At 38.5% G+C, this 18,947-nt stretch overlaps 1 protein-coding gene across 3 annotated transcripts in view; it reads left to right on the top strand.

The window, feature by feature from the left end:
- AK5 (adenylate kinase 5) overlaps window positions 1-18,947 on the top strand; it is a 257,931-nt gene that overhangs the window by 49,418 nt on the left and 189,566 nt on the right. For all 3 annotated transcript variants that reach the window (XM_043460931.1, XM_043460930.1, XM_043460929.1), the window contains exon 6: window positions 4,488-4,679. In XM_043460931.1, the coding sequence (XP_043316866.1) occupies window positions 4,488-4,679 (192 nt within the window). The remainder of the gene's footprint in view (window positions 1-4,487; window positions 4,680-18,947) is intronic.

The raw sequence follows: 18,947 nt of genomic DNA, 5'->3' as shown, positions 1-18,947 counted from the left end.
AAAACTACAAAGCTCTACGTTTAAAAGTACTGGGAGAAATTAAAGAAACAACAACACGAAGATATTCCACTCAAGTTTTCTCTAAACTTATGACTATTTTTTAAAGTCTATTAATGTAAGTAAAGAGTCTGCATGCAATGCAGGAGACCTTGGTTCTGTTTCTGGGTTGGAAAGATTCCCTAGAGAAGGAAATGGCAACCCACTCCAGTATTCTTGCCTGGAAGACCCCGTGGACGGAGGAACCTGGCGGGCTACAGTCCACGGCATCGCAAAATGTCAGACACGACTACGCGACTGACACTCCACTCCAATATGAATAAATAAAATGCAGTTTTACTCAAAGTGTAAAAAAGTCTTTATAAATTTCAAAAGCCAATACTAAAAGACAAAATATAGTGATTATTACATATTTAAGTCTCTCCATAACCTCATTATGATCTGAGCAAACTCCTGGAGATAGTGAAAGACACAGAAGCCTGGCATGCTGCAGTCCATGAGGTCTCAGAGAGTCAGACAAGGCTTAGTGAGTGAACAGCAGCAACAGCAATAACCTCTTAGTGTTATGTAGGGAAAAGCACATACTTTTCAGTCTGAAACAAAGCATAACGATATTAAAATAAAGCATTTAATTTGTTATGAAAGAAGTATTATCTGCTTTCAACACTGAGCTAGCAGTTGAAGCTTTTTCCATATTTTAATATACCCAATCACCAAACCAAGAACAATATAATATCATTTTAAGTTATTTGTCAAAAATTATCTTCTCCCTATGCAGGTTATTCAAAGTAAATTTAAAGGATATCATATGATATGTTGGGCAAGACTGAATGTTACCAAAGATGTTATTAAGTTTGTATTTTGCAGTTTAATATTTGATAAGATAAAAGTTTTAATTTAACATAATCTCTTTACCACATACCATGCAAAAATTACAAAGTGATTTTCTAAATTGTTAACACTTCTCAAAAGCTACTTAAACGTGTTTTTTGAAACAAAATTCTGTAAAGCAATTATCCTTCAATAAAAAATCTTTTTTTTAATGGGACATACTAAACTACTGAGATAAGATAGATTTCCCCTTTATTTACAGTTGAGAAAACTGAAGTTTAGAGACATTGAACCATTTGTCCAAGGACAAACAACTAATAGCAGATTCTTACGAAAACTACCGCACAATTGCACTCATCTCACATGCTAGCAAAGTAATGCTCAAAATTCTCCAAGCCGGGCTTCAACATACGTGAAACATGAGCTTCCAGATGTTCAAGCTGGATTTAGAAAAGGCAGAGGAGCCAGAGATCAAATTGCCAACATCTGTTGGATCATCAAAAAAGCCAGAGAGTTCCAGAAGAACATCTGCTTCTGCTTTATTGATTACGCCAAAGCCTTTGACTGTGTGGATTACGACAAACTCTGGAAAATTCTTAAAGAGATGGGAATACCAGACCACCTTACCTGCCTCCTAAGAAATCTGTATGCAGGTCAAGAAGCAACAGTTAGAACTGGACATGGAACAACAGACTGATTCCAAATAGGAAAAGGAGTACATCAAGGCTGTATATTGTCACCTTGTTTATTTAACTTATGCAGAATATAAGTACATCATATGAAATGCTGGGCTGGATGAAGCACAAGCTGGAATCAAGATTGCCAGGAGAAATATCAATAACCTCAGATATACAGATGACACCACCCTTATGGCAGAAAGGGAAGAAGAACTAAAGAGCCTCTTGATGAAAGTGAAAGAAAAGAGTGAAAAAGTTGGCTTAAAACTCAACATTCAGAAAACTAAGATCATGGCATCTGGTCCCATCACTTAATGGCAAACAGATGGGGAAACAATGGAAACAGTGAGAGACTTTATTTTGGGGGGCTCCAAAATCACTGCAGATAGTGACTGAAGCCATGAAATTAAAAGACAATTGCTCCTTGGAAGAAAAGCTATGACCAACCTAGATAGCATATTAAAAATCAGAGACATTACTTTGCCAACAAAGGTCCATCTAGTCAAAGCTATGGTTTTTCCAGTAGTCATGTATGGATGTGAGAGCTGGACTATAAAGAAAACTGAGCACCGAAGAATTAATGCTTTTAAACTGTGGTGTTGGAGAAGACTCTTGAGAGTCCCTTGGACTTCAAGGAAATCAGTCCAATCCTTCCTAAAGGAAATCGGTCCTGAATATTCACTGGAAGGACTGATGCTGAAGCTGAAACTCCAATACTTTGACCACTTGATGCAAAGAACCGACTCATTGGGAAAGATCCTGATGCTGGGAAAGATTGAAGGCAGAAGTAGAAGGGGACGATAGAGAATGAGATGGTTGGATGGCATCACCAACTCAATGGACATGAGTTTGAGTAAGCTCCGGGAGTTGGTGATGGACAGGGAAGCTGGCATGCTGCAGTCCATGGGGTCGCAAGGAGTCAGACACGATTGAGCAACTGAACTGAACTGATGAAATCAGGACCATCTGATTCTAAAATTCATGCTCTTGATCACTTAGCCAGTGTGTGCCTGTTCTTACACAGTGGCAGTGGGAATTGGAGGAAGAGATACATGAATCTTGTTTCAAGACAAAAATCCACCATCCGTGGTGAGGGCTTCCTGAGACTGAAATTTTGATAAGGGTTAGAAATTATATTAAGATTTCTAGCTGAGAATTCAAGAAGATATAGGCTCCCCAGTGTTCATAGCAACATTATTTACAATTATCAAGGTATGGGAGCAACATAAGTGACCATCAACAGGTGAATGGATGAAGAAGACATGGTGCATGTGTGTGTGTGCGTGCGCACTGAGGGGGGGTGTATACATTTCATTGTATATACACATACACAACGGATGCTGCTCAGCCATAAAAAAGAATGAAATTTTGTCACTTGTAGCAGCATGGATGGATTTGGAGTACATTGTGTTAAATAAAATAAGTCAGACAGAGAAAGTCAAGGTATGATATCACTTTTAGGTGGAATCTAAAAAGTAAAACAAACTAAGGCATAAAACAAAAAAGAAGCAGACTCAGATATAGAGAACAAACTCGTGGTTACTAGTGGGTGGGGGCAATATAAGAGAAGGGATTTTAAAAAGGAGCTATTATGGAATTATATGAAATCATGTTTGTGAAATTTTGAAAACTGTATAGCACTATAGGATTTAAAGAATCTTTCATTCAAATTTTTAAAAATTTAAAAGACAAGACTTCTAATTGAAAGATTCAGGAAAGTAGTGTTACTACCGTAAAAATAAAGGAACAAACAAATACATATATAAGCAAGACGGGAATTGCATTTAGGTAAAAAGTTGCCAGAACTGATTTGGCCTTGCTGAGTCATAAGTAACATTAAAACTTTCAGGTAGAGCCATCATATAAACATTTGATAATATGGGACATAAGTGCTGTTGAAAGTCGGTGCTGAAAATGTAGATTTGGAATCCATCAACAAAGCATAAGTGGTTGAAATGAGACCAGCGGAAGGGAGCTGAGAGAACGAAAACCTGGAGAGGGAAAGCAAAACAAAACATAATCTAAGCCTCAGAAATCATTATTTGTGAGCATTGTATTTTTATGGGAAAAATTTTGAGCAAGGGGGAAAAAACAGCAAAGTAAAAAGTTAAAGGAAAGAAAAGTTAAAGGAGAACCAGAACAACATAGAATCCTGAAAACCAAGAGATAGTAAATATGGCTAAAATTTGCTGTACACCTACCATGGATCAAGTTTGTGCTATTTTTTTCACACAATATCTTATTTAATTTTTATAATAACTCAGGGAGGAAGTTCATATATCTCTTTTGACAGATGAAGACACAGAGGCTTAGCTAAGATAAGCCATATGCCCAGAGCTCAGCTGGTAAATCCTAGGGCAAAAGCTCTAATTCAAGTTTCCCAGACTCCAGGGTTCATTATGTAACCAGTGGTCTCTAGAGTATATAAAGCAAACCACTGTAATGTGGGAAGAAAATGCTAATATTACCTTTGTCATATCTTATCCTTTAAAAATTAAATTTTTGTGTGTATTTTACAACATGCATACTATATTAGGGCAGCATGAGGCTTCCCTGGTGGCTCAGCAGTAAAGAATCTGCCCCCAGTGCAAAAGTTGCAGGAGATGTGGGTTCGATCCCTGGGTCAGCAAGATCCCCTAGAGGAGGAAATGGCAACCCACTCCAGTATTGTTGCTGAGAAAATCCCATAGACAGAGGAACCTGGCGGGCTAAAGTCTGTCAGGTCCCCAAGAGTCAGACACCACTGAGTGCCTGAGCACGAGCACATGAGCACATGTGTATCATGGACTCATGATTAGTAATTAATAAATTAAGAAGTATATGTTTATTGGGATACATGCTCAAATAATTTATTATCATGAGGATACAGTAAAAAAAAAATTGGAGATCATTTATTTAAAGCACTATGCAAAATTGCCTCTGCCCACACTCACACGGGTTGGTATGTTGAATGCCTGTCTGCTTGTTTGACCCTCTCCACAGATCTGTACTCCTGACTTGGTGGTGTTCCTGGCTTGCGCCAATCAGAGACTCAAAGAAAGATTACTGAAGCGTGCAGAGCAACAGGGGCGACCTGATGACAATCTGAAAGCTACCCAAAGGAGACTGATGAACTTCAAGCAGAATGCTGCTCCATTGGTTAAATACTTCCAGGAAAAGGGGCTCATCATGACAGTAAGTTAAATGTACTTTACTTGTCCATTACAAGAACAGTCTTTCAGATTTCTAATTATCCTATGTCGTCATTTAGAAATCCTTTTATCTTAAAAAAAAATACTCTTCTTAGGTGGAGATTCAATGGAAAAAAAAAAATTGGCAATCTTGACCTGATTTGCCTTTATTAAGGCATAACAATAAAAGTACTTTCACTTTAATTGATTTTACCAAAAAAAAGAAAAAAAAAAGATCAATTTTAACCTTGGCTAGAATTCTATCACCCCCAAATTTTAAAGTATTTTAACGTAATTTTTTATCATTTTAAGTAATATTTGCCCAGTTTCTCAACTCTTCAGTCTTTGAAAACCTAATAAAACTGATCAACTTAAAAATAGAATTGATATGTTAAACTTAAATTGTAAGCTAAACTTTATCATAGCGTACCACACAAAGAAATAAGATTCTGATGGCGCTGTAAAAAAGTGTTTGACTTGTCATAAAGAAGTGATATTGTCTCAAAATGGAAGGCATTGCTCTTTCTGCTCCATTATACAATGCAAATATTAATTTTTTCATAGTTTGTTTTGTGATTAATGATAATGAATGTGCCAAAGAAGGATGAAGCTGAACCATTAGTTTGTACAGTTATTAGAATACAGGGAAGTGGAGGTGAAGTCTCAGCTAAATGTATGATCCCCGCAACATCAGAGGTTCAAGTACGGAATAGAGGAGACAGAGGATCATTGGCCAGCTGAGGCATTTTGCAAAACACACTAAAACCAGTGCAGCTCCAGGGTTCTCCATGGAGGAGCAGACCTCGGCAGCACCTTCTCCTCAGCCCTTAGCTCTTTCTCATGGGACCAAAGATTCTTGACTACTGGAGTTACAAGCCCCTGTGAAGAATCTGATGAAAGTGACACACTCTCCATACAATAAAATGCACATAAGGTGTTTTTCATAAATTTTAGGTAAATCTACTGAAGCTCATCCACAGAGCTCCTATGACCTAACAATTACTGTGCTAAAAAAATCTCTACATTAGCCTAAAATGCCCCCAGATTGAAAGAGACAGTCATGACATTTGAATAATAATCCCTTTGCAGTCTTTTTAGCACTATAAAGAAATATTTTTTAGAATTTGCCCTTTGAGTCAAAGTTGTCATGTCAGAGAATTATAAATCTGATCTGAAAATTGTTCACAATGCCAGAGTTCATCTTATGGTTTAAAAGAGACTTTGAGTGATATGAAAGAATCAAGAAAATCAGAGTGGATGTTTCTCTGGCTCTTTTGTATTGAGGTTGTTGCTTGCTTCTCCTGCAAATTACCAATGCTGACTTCTGCGCTGTGTCATGAAAATAGAAATTTACCCTGCAGACCAAACCCCAACAGCAAACTGCAGAGCCAGAGTTTTAATTGATGTTTGCAAGGCTTAAAGTTATTACCGGAATGTCTCTGATTACTCCCTGCTTGTCACGTTCGTCATCACAATCAGAGGAGATTTCCCAAATGAATGCAGAGTGGGGATTGTTAATTTACTAATATTTTGCATGGAGGTGAAATGCCATTGCCTCTAATTGAGGGAGTCAATAACAATGCGGATGACAGCCTGTAACCTCCTTGCTAAACCCAGATAAGCTTTAAGATAAACGCCTCTAATTACTGGGAGAAGACGTGCATTGGAAAGTCACCTTTTGAAAATCAGTGAACACAAACACAAGCTAAGCTCTGGGAAACAACTGAAAATTTTAGTTTGACACAGAAGCGAGTGCTGCATCCTGACGCATGTGTCCTCCTTCAGAACCCGGACACAGTTCGCTTTTGGAATTAAAATGTACATTTCTGCTTTTAAAGATAAGTTAAATAATTTAAATGGTCATCCTGATTAATCAAATGCATATTAAGATTTTAATAAAAGTCTGGGAGGTAATAGATTAAATCCAAATATTTCCTTTTCTCTATAGCTTTTCTTTACTTCTACCTACCCCTCTAATTGATCCATTTATTTATTAAGTAAATATCTTTTGAGAATCAGTAGGTGCCAGACTCTGTTAGGTGCACATGGTGCAAAGCTAAATAGGCAAAAGTTAAGGATCTTTATTTTATCTTCTGACATATTCCAAACTCCTAGTACTATGCCTCTCTGGTACATAGTATGTTGTCAGCAGATGAACAGAGCTTGCAAGTCTATGGGGAATCAAAAGCAATGAGGTTTCAAATTATTTATTTATTAATTTTTATTTATTTTTGGCTGCACTGGGTCTTCGTTTCCGAGCAGGCTTTTCTCTAGTTGTGGTGAGCAGGGGTTACTCTCTAGCAGTGGTGAGCGCGTTTCTCATTGCGATGACTTCTCTTGTTGCAGAGCACGGCTCCAGGTGCAAGGTCTCTATAGTTGTGGCATTTGGCATTTGGGTTCTGAGTTATGTGGGATCTTCCCAGACCAGGGATTGAATGTATGTTCAATCTCTGACTTTAACCACTGGACCACCAGGGAAGCCCCACAGTGGTTTATTAAGTGTGATGACTGTTGCATGGGAGAATGTACAGAATGCCCTCACATATGTCATGGGCTACAGAAATTCCCTGTAGTGAGTAGAACAAACTCTCCCCATCCACGAGTAGGATTCATCCGTGATCTTGTATGAGCTTTGTAAAGACCACAGAGGCCACGTACCTCTCAGTACAGGTGAGAAACTTTATTTTGGTGCCTCTGTTCCTTCAGGTTTTAGAGTCTGAAACCCTTCACTTGAATCTCAGCTCCACTACCATCTGACAAATTCATGGTGCTTCAGGACTCGGTCTCCGTGTCTAACTTAGAGATGCTGTGATCTGGCACATAATGTTGTAGGGGTGAAGTGAGAGAATGCATGTAGCGGTGGTTCGGATGGACCACGTAACCACCTTGCCTAGTCCAGGCTCCTGTTCTGTCACCTGCCACCTGTGTGGCCTCATGGAGCTTATTTATCTTCTTTGTGACTCAGTTACCTGACGCATGCAGTGGTTATAATCATCATTATACCCACCTCAGTGTAATTTTGAGGGTAAATGGGTATCAAGTACTTAGAACACTACCAGAAATGTTGCAAATGAAATAGAAGTGATTGAAATTACCTTGCAATTTTCACATTTCCTCTTTTTTCTTCCTTTCACCTCTAATGCCCATTTTTCAAAACCCCAGTTTTTTTTTTTTTAACTACTAACAAGTCCGTGCTCTTGAAGGGTTCTCTGTTGCTTATTCTCCCATAGATTACTGAATCGTGAAAGTGAATGTCGTTCAGTCGTGTCCGACTCTTTTCGACCCCATGGACGATACAGTCTATGGAGTTCTCCAGGAATACTGGAGTGGGTAGCCTTTCCCTTCTCCAGGGATCTTCCCAATCCAGGGATCAAATCCAGGTCTGCTGCATTGCAGGCGGATTCTTTACCAGCTGAGCCACAAGGGAAGCTCAGATGGATTACTGAAGAAATCCGAAGTGAAAAATTTAGATTTAAAACTTTTCACCAAATTCTTTTTTTCTTTAAAACTGTCTGTTGTGTGCATGCTAAGTCACTTCAGTGGTATCCAACTGTTTGTGACCCTATGGACTGTAGCCCGCCAGGTTCCTTTGTCCGTAGGATTCTCCAGGCAAGAATACTGGAGTGGGTGGCCATGCCCTCCTCCAAGGAGTCTTCCCGACCCAAGGATCAAGCCCGTGTCTCCTGTAGCTCCTGCACTGCAGGCAGATTCTTTATCGCTGAGCCACCAGGAAAGCCCAAAACTGTCTGTTAACCAGTTACAAAATTGTCCTAGTGTTTTCTTTGACTTCTTTATCATCCTTGTAATCAAGCTGTATGATGGCTGTGTCTGAATATGGTAGTTAAATTATAACAGATGTCAACCCATTCTTTTTTCTTTTTCACTACAACATTAACTATGTTGGTTGGCAGATTTGACTAAAGAACAAATCCAGTCTGACTGAGGAGAGAACCTAATCGAAATAGCCAGGAAAACAAGCTATTGCCTGAATAATATATCTTACTGCCAGTTCCTATCACATGGACTGCTTCATTTTTCTTCTTTTATAATACTTGTCTTATACAGTTATCTGTGCAAGTATGAATAAAATGATAGCAAATCACAGGGCTAATATGTTAGGGACTTCATAGAACCTTTTCAGACAAACATGTTATTTTTTAACTTACAGTAGGTTGTATGTAATAGTTCATCATGTCTTTTACAGTTTTTTTGCTCCTAATTAAAGATTAGGATGCTGCGAGATCCCAGTTTGTCAGACGTTCTTCTTCAAAGCTGTCTCATGACATTTTGGAGCAGTTAGACTGTAGGCCACCAGGTTCCTGTGTTCATGAAATTTTCCAGGCAAGAATACTGGAGCAGGCTGCCATTTCCTACAGTGTATATTCCTGACTCAGGGACCAAACCTGTGTCTTTTATGTCTTCTGCATTGGCAGTCGGGTTCTTTACCACTATAACACCTGGGAAGCCCTAATGCAGCTGTATAAAGTTTCAATAATATGTCTGTTTAGTGATAATTTTTCATCTTAGTTTTATTTTAAAAGCTTAAAAAACTAGTCCTTGTTTTAGTTATCCTCATAAGTTAGTTAGAACCCATTTGAAAGAAATAATTTTAGTTTAAAAAGGTCAACTCTTTGGAAGCTTGATGAACTCTAAAAAATACCTGAGGTTTCCTTTTTTTTTTTTTTTTTAAGAAAAGGGTCTTTTAAAATGCTTGAAAATTAATAGGGTTAAATGTAATGTTTATGTTATTAGTTTCCAAAATGCATGTATCACTGGATAGTCCACTCAGCTGGAACATCATTCAACTTGTTAGGGAAATGGTTGCACACTCGTGTGCATTGACACTCGTGTGCACTGAACAAATGCTACCTAATATGGGTGACCATCAGTAAAAGTCTGAATTTAGTTTTAGTCTGTTAAGTAAGCGGATGGTCATTTTTCTTCTGGACTTTTTTATATATAAAGTAGGAAGCAAGAGAAACATAACTTAAAAATGAGAAGTAAGCAATATTCATAGGATGTATGAAGAGGCCTACTAACTAACACTCTGATTAACTGACTGGATCTCTTCAGGCAGGAAAGGCATAGAGTGAAAGATGTTAGAACAGGTTTATTTCTTGTTTGCCAACATCGATTTTCCTAAGGAAGCAGACAAGGAGCTAATTATAAGCTATCTTAGGATATAACAAGGTCACATAGGCCAATGATTCCATAATTTCAGTATTTAATAGATCAGAAAAAAATTTAATGGACTAAGATAAAGATTTTTTTTTAAGACTTTATTATTTTAGGACACTTTTAGTGTTAGTCCCTCAGTCATGTCCAACTCTATGCGACCCCGTGGACTATAGCCAGCCAGGCTCTTCTGTCTATGGAATTCTCCAGGCAAGAATACTGGAGTGGGTTGCCATTCCCTTCTTCAGGGGATTTTCTTAACCCAGGAATTGAACCTGGATTTCTCACACTGCAGATTCTTTACCATCTGAACCACCAGAGAAGCACAAGAACCCTTTTTGGTCGACAGCAAAATTGAGAGGAGGATACAGGGACTTCCTATATACTCCCTAAACCAACACTTGCACAGTCCCCCCAATTATTAATGTCCCTCACTAGAGTGTTGCATTTGTTATAATTAATGAACCTACATTGATGCATCACAATCACTCAAAGTTCATATTTTACCTTAAAGTTCGCACTTGGTGTTATACATTCGATGGTATTGGACAAATGTATAGTGCCACGTGGGCTTCCGTGGTAGCTCAGCTGGTAAAGAATCCACCTGCCATGCAGGAGACCCCAGTTTGATTCCTGGGTCAGGAAGATCCACTGGAGAAGGGATAGACTACCCACTCCAGTATTCTTGGGCTTCCCTAGTGGCTCAGCTGGTAAAGAATCTACCTGCAATGTGGGAGACCTGGATTCTATCCCTGGGTTGGGAAGTCCCCTGGAGAAGGGAAGGGTTACCCACACCAGTATTCTGGCCAGGAGAATTTCATGGACTGTATGTATAGTCCATGGGGTTGCAAAGAGTAGGACATGACTGAGTGCCTTTCACTTTCATAGTGTCATGTATCTGTCATTACAATATCTTACAGAGTATTTTCACTGCCCTTAACTATCTCTGTGCTCTGTTTATTCAGCCTTCACCCACTCCATCCTCCTAACCTGGCTCCTGGCAACCACTGATCTTTTTACTATCTCTAAAGTTTTATCTTTTCCAGAAGGTCATGAAGTTGAATGCCTTATAGTATGTAGCCTTTTCAGATTGGTTTCTTTCACTTAGTAACATGCATTTTAGCTTCCTCCATGTCGTGTTCAGGCTTGATAACTCATTTCTTTTGAGCACATCCATTGTCTGGATATACCACAGTTTATGTGTTCATTCATCTGCAGCTTGGTTACTTCCAAATTTCAGCATTTATTTAAAAAAAAAAAAGCTGCTATATGTATCCATGTGCCAGTATTTGTGAGGACATAAGTTTTCAGTTCATTTTGATAACTACCAGGGAGCATGACTGCTGGTAAGAGTACATGTAGTTTTGTAAGAAACCACCAAAGTGTCTCCCAAACTGGCTGCACCATTTTGCGTTCTCGCCTGAGAATTCTCCCTGAGACGAGAGTTCTTATTGCTCCACATCCTCAGCAGCATTCAGCGTTGTCAGTGTTCCAGGTTTTGGCTGTTTTATTAGGTCTGTAGTGGTATCTTGTTGTTTCAATTTGTATTTCCCAAATTGACTTTTTAAAAAATTTTTCTAAGTGAGGGCATTAGAAAAGGGGAAAAAAATCTATTAATATCATTGTTTGAAAGGGATTTTTTTAGTACAAAAAAAATTTAGTAATGACAAAACTCATAAAGTCACTAAAATGGATCTGTTTGGCTATAAGAAAAATTCCCAACATTTGTCTTATTTTTCTGATTTTGTTGTAGATTAGGGAACACTTCATCATAAACCAGCATCAGTGCTGGCTTAGAGAGCATATCCTTGTCAACATCACACTACTAGTGATTCACCAGACATTGTCCCTGAACCCCCAGATAACCCCTTTGGCACTATGTTTGCTTAATTTACACCGTATGACTTCCTTCAAATTTTACCACTGAAACTATGTAATTCCATCTCACCAGGTACTCCTAGCCAGAGGGAAAATAAACGGGAATAGTACAAGTTAATTTAGACAAAACTGATGAATAATTATTTCTTAATTAACTTCAATTTTCATAGGAATCAATGCTAACATTTAAAATACAAATACACTTATCTCTAGACTTAGTGCACGGCCATTGGTTAATTATCACCATCTCTATTAGCATCACTGCACGGGGTAGTAAGGAAGAAATCCGAACAGCAAAAACTCTCAGCAAATTCAGCAACCCACCTATACATAAGAAAGGCAGTGGAAATACCCGATACCCGTTTACTCAAACAAATCCATTCTCCTAAAATTACTAGGAGGAAAATTCTGTGATTGCATCCCAATGCATGAGGTTGATAAATTTGTTCTATGTAACGTAGTGAAGCTACATTTCCTTTATATACCATCACTGATTATATGCTGTCTAAACATTCATTATGTAACCAAAGCCCTCACTGATTCCTCTTTCGTGGATTTAGTAAGACAGAGAATAGTCAGGGAGGAGTTTTCAAATGTTAATAAATAGGAAAGTCTACTGAGGTTTTCTGTAAGATACTTGGGTAATGATGGTGTATATGCTTGGCCCTCTGAATTGTTTTAAATTCAAAATACTTTTAAATCAAGTAGACAGTAACTTGTGGCATGAAACCTGATACTGATATACCTTCAATGTGAAGTACCCCAAAGAAACATGAGAAATATCCATTTTTTACTTGATTTAAGAGCAACTTATAAGGAATCACTCTCTCTGGGCAATTGGCACTTATCAAATTGTACTGTGTGTAAAGCTTGCAAGACAGTGCTGTCCTAGAAAAAGTACCATGGCCTACTTTAGGAGGGTACCATCTCTGTGGGTTAGTTAGTGGGACCAATTTAATTTACCTGTTAACCCAAATCTTTGTAACCCTGGCTTTGAAACATCCAGAACTAAATTCCCTAAGTGAATCTGATTACTTTCATAACTTTCATTATTTTGGGCTCTGAAAACTAAAATACAATCGTGATACCATTTCATTCTCAGATTTTTTTGTATAGAAAGAAAGATTAGAGCACTGGGAGAGAGCTATTTCCTCACAAAGTAGCAAGGTAACATCCACACTTCTAGGGCAAATTATGCTGCTTCCTAAACAGCATCAAAACAAAAGGGAGAACAAGCAGATACCGTATTTATATCTAATTCTGTCGTTCTGTCTCAGTAACAAGCAAGCATCCTGACAAAACTTTTCCATACCCAAAGCTCACTCAGTATCAGACCTATTCACACTCCACTGGTAGAGAGCAAGCCAAATGACTCAGGGATTGCAGTTCCTTTCAAAGTGGGAAATTGATGCTGATTAAATGGTGAACCTATTGTCAGGGCCTGATGAGAAGAGCTCTCACACCCACAAATGTGATACTCTCATGGCGATGTTTCATACAAATGTCTACAGGAAAAATGAGGAGGAACTTAAAGAAGGAACATGGTGCCTGCCCCAAAGGGATACAAGATATTTTTCTGCTGATTTTATTATTACAAATACTCATGAAATAGAGTCCAAAAAGCTCTACATATGACTCTTTAATCACTTTAAGTATAAACTAGGGTTTTCACATGATAACCATGAAATAAGTAGTGTGGATAAAATCAAGATAATATTCAAGCAAATACATTTGGAAAATTCACATTAAGAAAATCCCAGTTCCAAGAACTGTTATTGACAAGTCTACCTAAGACTATTTTAGTTTAAGGCCTGGGGGCTGCCTTCTACAATGGTTTGTCTTTATAATTTTTTAATTGAAATAAAGCAGATTGGTAGATAGTTGGTAGCTGAATGTCATATCATACTAAGAGCTTCCTGGACACTGTTGTTTCAGCCCTTCAGTTCCTAATAAAATATATACATACACACACTTTGAGCTGGTCACTTCTCCAGAAGACACTCTGTGATCAGAATAATAATTATGACAATGGTGTCAGGGAACATTCCACACTTCCAGAATTAAGTCTTAATTTATTTCAATATGTTATACTGAGAGTTATAGGGAACATGAATAAGAAAATATTTTTGGTAAAGTTCTTGGATTAAATATGTTTCAGACAAAACTGAAATTGATCAATATTTTTAAATAGAGATAGTGCAAGGAGATCCAGCCAGTTCATCCTAAAGGAGATCAGTCCTGGGTGTTCACTGGAAGGACTGATGCTGAAGCTGAAACTCTGGTAGTTTGGCCACCTCATGCGAAGAGTTGACTTATTGGAAAAGACCCTGATGCTGGGAGGGATTGGGGGCAGGAGGAGAAGGGGACGATAGAGGATGAGATGGTTGGATGGCACACCAACTCGATGGACATGGGTTTGAGTAAACTCCAGGAGTTGGTGATGGACAGGGAGGCCTGGCGTGCTGCGATTCATGGGGTCACAAAGAGTCGGACACGACTGAGCAACTGAACTGAACTGAACTGAGTGCTGTAGTTAAATTGAAAATGAAAGTGAAAGTGTTAGTCTCTCAGTCATGTGCAACTCTTTGCAACACCATAGACTGTAGCCTGCCAGGCTCTTCTGTCCATGGAATTCTCCAGGCAAGAATACTGAAGTGGGTAGCCATTCCCTTCTCCAGGAAATCTTCCTGACTCAGGGATCAAACCCATGTCTCCTGCATTGCAGGCTGATTCTTTACCATCTGAGCCACCAGGGAAGCCCCCGTAGTTATATTAAGTGAACGAAAAAAAAAAAAAAAGAAGAGGCATTTAAGACTTGCCAGTGAGGAAAATACAAAAATATATTATGAGTAGATGGGTAGCAGCAGTATAAGTATTTAGTATGTGCGTGGTACTATTCAAAGTGCTTCATATATGGTAAGTCATTAATCCTCACCAATCTCCATGAGGCTTATATTACTATTATATTTATTTTATAAATGAGAAAACTGAAGTACACCAAAATGTAGCTAGCCCAGGATCCGATAAGAGCAGCAGAGCCTCAATCCAGACCCAGAGCACTGACCCCAGAGGCAGCACTTGTGATTGCAGTATTGTCCCTTCATTAAAACATGACACTTATGCACTCTGGATCTTGAAGAGAAAGCCCATTACTGCTTTCTCCAGGCATTTATCATTCGATAAGCACTCTGTTCAACAGTAATCTCTTCATTTATGTTTCTCAGAAAAGAATAAATGAGAAAATTTATTCTGTTGGTGCGTTACACTTAGAGGTTTTTCCAAAAGTGATCTCACTAGATAACAGATGTAAAATGATTAAGATATTTCATAAAATTGATTAATCTGCACTCACATTACAAGAAAAAAATTTTAGGGGTAATGGCCAATTATTGGGCCTTGTACTTTTGTTTATAGACACTATCCATCATCTTCTGACCTTGCTCAGTTCTGCAATCAGATGTAAAGCCATGCCTGTAGTTCTGCTTCAGGCAAAACTCTGTCCTTATCTACTCTGGGTTTCACAATTCATCATCCCTGTTATGACAGTCCTTTTATAGCCATCCATTCAAACAGTTTTATCCAGAGCCTATTCCATGTCAAACAGAGGGACCACATCAGGCACCATAGGGATAGAGATGATGTGGAAATAGATCTGCCTTCATGGAGTTTGTGTGTAGGCAATAATGTAAACATAAATAAGTTAAATATAGTACAGGAAGACGTAGGTGCCACACACAGAGGTATAATAGACCAGCAAGAGGAAGAGTTGGGGGCAGGGGAGTGACTTCCTCCTGGAAAGATGAAGGAAGACTTTGCTATAAACATTGGTGCTTGTGGGGTAGGGAAGAGAGCCCAGAAATGGGAAGGAAAGGCATTATAAGCAAACATGAACAGACACAAGGCAGGTAAGGTATATAAGCAACTAGTGAGAATTAGGAAGAGGGACAGAGGCGCTGAGATCAATATAACAAAGGCCCAAAAGTGCTCAGCTTTTAAGGAGGAAGGGGTGAGCTTTCAAGGCCATGAGCAAGGGAACGACATAGCTAGAATTACAAGCTGGTAGCTGTGTGTAAATCATTGAATGGAGAAAGCATTTTGAAAGAATTTGATAAGGGCCTGAGCTGAGATGATGATAAAAGCTGTGGGTGCCACAAGCTTTTACTTCTCTATGGGGCAACCATCTGGACCTACAGCTGTCTGGAACCTACTGAAAAATGGGAGTAACCAAAAAAGTGCTTGTGGAAGAATAGTACTCATAAATCACCTGCAAGAGATGTAAGATACATTTTACCAATTTAACCATTTTGATTTCCTATTTGGACAGCATTCTTAGCAAAGTTGAATAGAAATGGGATGGGAAAAGAAGAGTAATGTATTAAGGACAATGATTAGCCAAACCATTGTAAGATAATGTTAAAATCCAAGCAACGAGACAGCAGAGTCCATTGAATTACCAAGTATCCTTTCCACAAATAGTTGTTTCAAAATAACTCACTGAGTGAATAAATGAATGATTTTGGTAAAAAAAAAAAAAAATTAGAGATACATTTGGAACAATTTATTTTCATGGCAGAGAGCACTATACATTTTACAGATGTGACCCCATGAGTCCCATTAAACCACTGCACAGTAGTCAGTTACCATCAAAAATAAAAGTTTGTACCTGTTAGGGATGTTTTTATTTCAAGTAATAGAATAGTTGAATAGCTATGGCTTAAACAAGCGAGTTTAGTTAACTTGTGTAAAAATAAGTACGGAGCTGGATGATCTAAGCCATGTATAGTGACTTAATGGTGTCATCAAGGAACCATGCTCCATCTTTCCGTTTCATCCTCTTTGATGTGTTTCTTCATTGTAACAAAATGGCTGCTGCTGCTCTAGTTATCAAATCTAGAATTCCAAATAGGACAAAGGGGTTAGGGCAAAAGCCTGGGATAATATCTATTATCCTTCTCTAGGAAAGCAAGAGCTTCCCCATAAATTCCCTCATTTACTCCCACTTTAGTCTCATTTGTCCTAACTCTTTTTCTTTGGGTCACATGATTTCACCTGTCTACAAGAAAGGCTGGAAAATGAATTACTTCACTTCTCAGCCTCTGTTGTAGAAGAAAGCAAAGGAAAAGAGGACAGATGTTAGATGAACCAACCTACAATAACCACTACAAAGTTTGTATTTTTTTTTAATTCCATTTTCTTGGTTTAAAAAGATATTGGGAAATATGTTTGCTAGGAATTCTTTCCAAAATGGGCAAAGTAGATAGTGTCTGTGCTTAATAAGAGCTACTTTTCAGTAAGTACTTTTACTATTTCAGGACCTTTATCTACTTTACATCTAAGTCTAATAACAGACCTTAAAGTTTAATGAAGGAAACAGGTTCAGAGAGGTTCAGGAACACACTGGAGCTGAGGTTTGAAATAGATCCTGTCTCACAGAGTCCATCTGGTTAATAACAAGGGATTGAGCCAAGAAAAGGGTTAGCCTCCCTCTCAAAACAGAAAAGATATTGATAAAGCCACAGTAATGGGAACCACAAGATGTTAAGTGAGAAATCTCATCCTAGGAGAAATGGAGAAGGACTAACATACTAGATCAAGCAAGTGCTGTGCCAGCCCTTTACCTCTTTTACCTCTTCTAATCTTTACCTGTTTTAATCACTCAACACCGTAAGATAGGTATTTAAATTATTTTAAGTGCCTTAGATGTGCCAGGTGTTATCCCTAAATTACCTCATTTCAGGTAAGGACAAGAGCTTTCTGTTCTTTGTTAGATAAACCCTAAATTGTACAAGCTGCTCTGCTCTGCATATGCCCTTGCTCTGAAAGAGCTCAGGTGGAGAAGGCAGGAGAAAGGATAAACGAGTAGCCTCAATGCATCTGACCATTATGATGATGGAAGGTTGCACAGAGGGCTGCAAGGTAGAGTAAATTGCTTCTCCTTTCTCCATGATTCCTCCTGTGGGACTGAATGAACTCACAACCCCCCGGGACAATCTATGGAGGTTACTCCATGAATTCAAGGAAGTAATCAGACCTTTGGAATTACTAAAAGTCCTTGTCATTACCAAGTTCAGTATTGGAAATGGATATAGATGGATAGAAAAGACTGAATGAAGAGCTGAAAATCCAGGGAAGGAGTGAGGAAATAAAAGAAATTTTATACCAACCATTCTCATTTCTCATTGATTGCCCCCTCCCTAATTTTGGAATTTAATTGAATACAGTATAAAATAAACTTATACTCATTCATCAGTTTCTTTTGGGGCAATTCTTTTGAGACTTCTAGTTAATAGGAGGTAATGGCAACCCACTCCAGTACTCTTGCCTGGAGAATCCCATGGAGGGAGGAGCCTGGTAGGCTACAGTCCATGGGGTCGCAAAGAGTCGGACACGACTTGACTTCACTCACTCACTCACTCACTCACTCAAATATTAATGAAGACACTGGTTTTTGGTCTTCTGATATTCTGTGAAAGTTGAAAGTGTTAGTCACTCAGTTGTGTCCTACTCTTTGTGGCCCTATGGACTGTAGCCTACCAGGCTCCTATGTTCATGGAATTCTCCAGGCAAGAATACTGGAGTGAGTAGCCATTCCCTTCCCCAGGGGATCTTCCTGACCCAGGGATTGAATGCACATCTCCTGCACTGCAGGCAGATTCTTTACCATCTGAGCCACCAGGGAAGTCCTTCAGATATTCTATATGAAGTCCTTCTTATTCTATATGAAGTAGCAAAACAACCCTGAATTTAAAAGGATGTCTGTAGAAAAGAGGCCTGGGTATATGTAAGTTGTTAGCCTGATCCTTCTCTATCTCTTCAGGGACCAAATTAGCAGGGACTGTACAGTCAGAGCAGTACCAGATATACAGAGGATGCTTTAAAATATTTTTTGAATTAATGCATTAATTTATGAGTTGTGTTGAATGAATTAGTTCTAATAAGTTTAGTGTGAACAAGACCTTGTTTAGACTTCTTTCATTTGGATTGGATTAGTAGTTTTTCAGTAGTGTTTTAAACTGAGGCGTTCAAAAATTCATGCTTTCCTCTGTGGTCTGGCCTCTAACCGTCACCAATTCACAGGTTATTTGAAAATGTCAGCAACCTTGAGAGATTTCTCAGAAAATACCAAGGAGTATTGCTTCAGTTTCTACACTTGCTGTCAAATTCAGGATCAAGAAAGAGAAAAATAAACACTGGATTTTTTTTTTTAAGAATCTTGTTT

The sequence above is a fragment of the Cervus canadensis genome, chromosome 2 (genome assembly GCF_019320065.1).
Source record: "Cervus canadensis isolate Bull #8, Minnesota chromosome 2, ASM1932006v1, whole genome shotgun sequence".
NCBI lineage: Eukaryota > Metazoa > Chordata > Mammalia > Artiodactyla > Cervidae > Cervus > Cervus canadensis.
Note: the sequence above shows the minus strand (reverse complement) of the source record. Positions and strands in the feature narration are given on the sequence as shown.